This window comes from Penaeus monodon, chromosome 22 (assembly GCF_015228065.2).
Source record: "Penaeus monodon isolate SGIC_2016 chromosome 22, NSTDA_Pmon_1, whole genome shotgun sequence".
NCBI lineage: Eukaryota > Metazoa > Arthropoda > Malacostraca > Decapoda > Penaeidae > Penaeus > Penaeus monodon.
The window spans coordinates 36061573-36062488 of NC_051407.1; the positions used below are offsets into that span (position 1 = coordinate 36061573).

Consider the following 916-nt stretch of genomic DNA (forward strand, 5'->3'; position numbering starts at 1 on the left):
TCTAGAAAAATGGTTTAAAAAATTATTTACCACTGGTGATTCATATCTTTCTAAAAAGTCTATACAAGTAGAAAAAATAAAAGCTATAAGCATTTTCAACAATGAAAACATTTTAACAGTAACTGAGTATTCTTTAAAATACTACTATAAATTAACAAACTTCACATAAATAACAAAAAAAGTTAATATCTGTATAAAACAGGAAATTCCCAATTTTTTATCTTACTGCAACCAATGCCACATTTCTTGGTGATATAGTAACATCAATACTTTCTCTAACCAGACATTGTGAAAGCCGGCTTCCTCTAAGAAAGACACCCTGTCTATCAATATCAGTGCTTCCATTACTGGCTGAAGAGCTAACTGAAGTCCAGTCAGAGGCTCAATTAGTGGAAATAAATGTTCAAATCTCTTATAACATTCTGTTAGTTCTTCAGAAATATGTTCTTTTGTACTTATTTGTTTGAAATCTACTGTGCTGTCTTGTTTTTCTTGTCTTAAGCAATTTTCCTCAGAATCACCCACACTGCTGGAAGAATCTGCAGGCACAAACTTGTAATTTGTGGTGATGGTATTTACATACTCTTCAAAATGATCAAAGCTGCTTTTCCTAGCATGCCTTCTCAGCCTCTTCACAGCCAGGTCATCTGGATGAGAAAGAAAAAGAAATATAAAATGTATGCTGAAATGACTCGTCAATCTCTCTATTTAGTGTTAGTCAATTCACGTAAACTCACTCTCAGCACCCCTCTTTTTCTGCAAAAGTGAATAATTAAACACCCATACATTGTACATACAAAAAGCTAGAAATTCTGTCATTAATTAAATTACATGCTTCCTAATAAAAGAAGGCCATAATATTTGGGCAGATATTAGAGTTTCAGATATTGCATTAAATTTGTAAGTTAAGTGAAGG

The 916-nt window shown here is 32.3% G+C and overlaps 1 protein-coding gene across 1 annotated transcript in view; it reads right to left on the bottom strand.

Annotated features, from left to right (window-relative positions):
* Window positions 1–217: 217 nt before the first annotated feature.
* The window catches only part of LOC119587098 (methyltransferase-like protein 25), a 25499-nt gene continuing 24800 nt past the window's right edge, over window positions 218–916 (bottom strand). Inside the window, 2 exon segments of the mRNA XM_037935847.1 lie at window positions 218–267; window positions 270–647. Coding sequence (XP_037791775.1) covers window positions 218–267; window positions 270–647 — 428 coding nt within the window.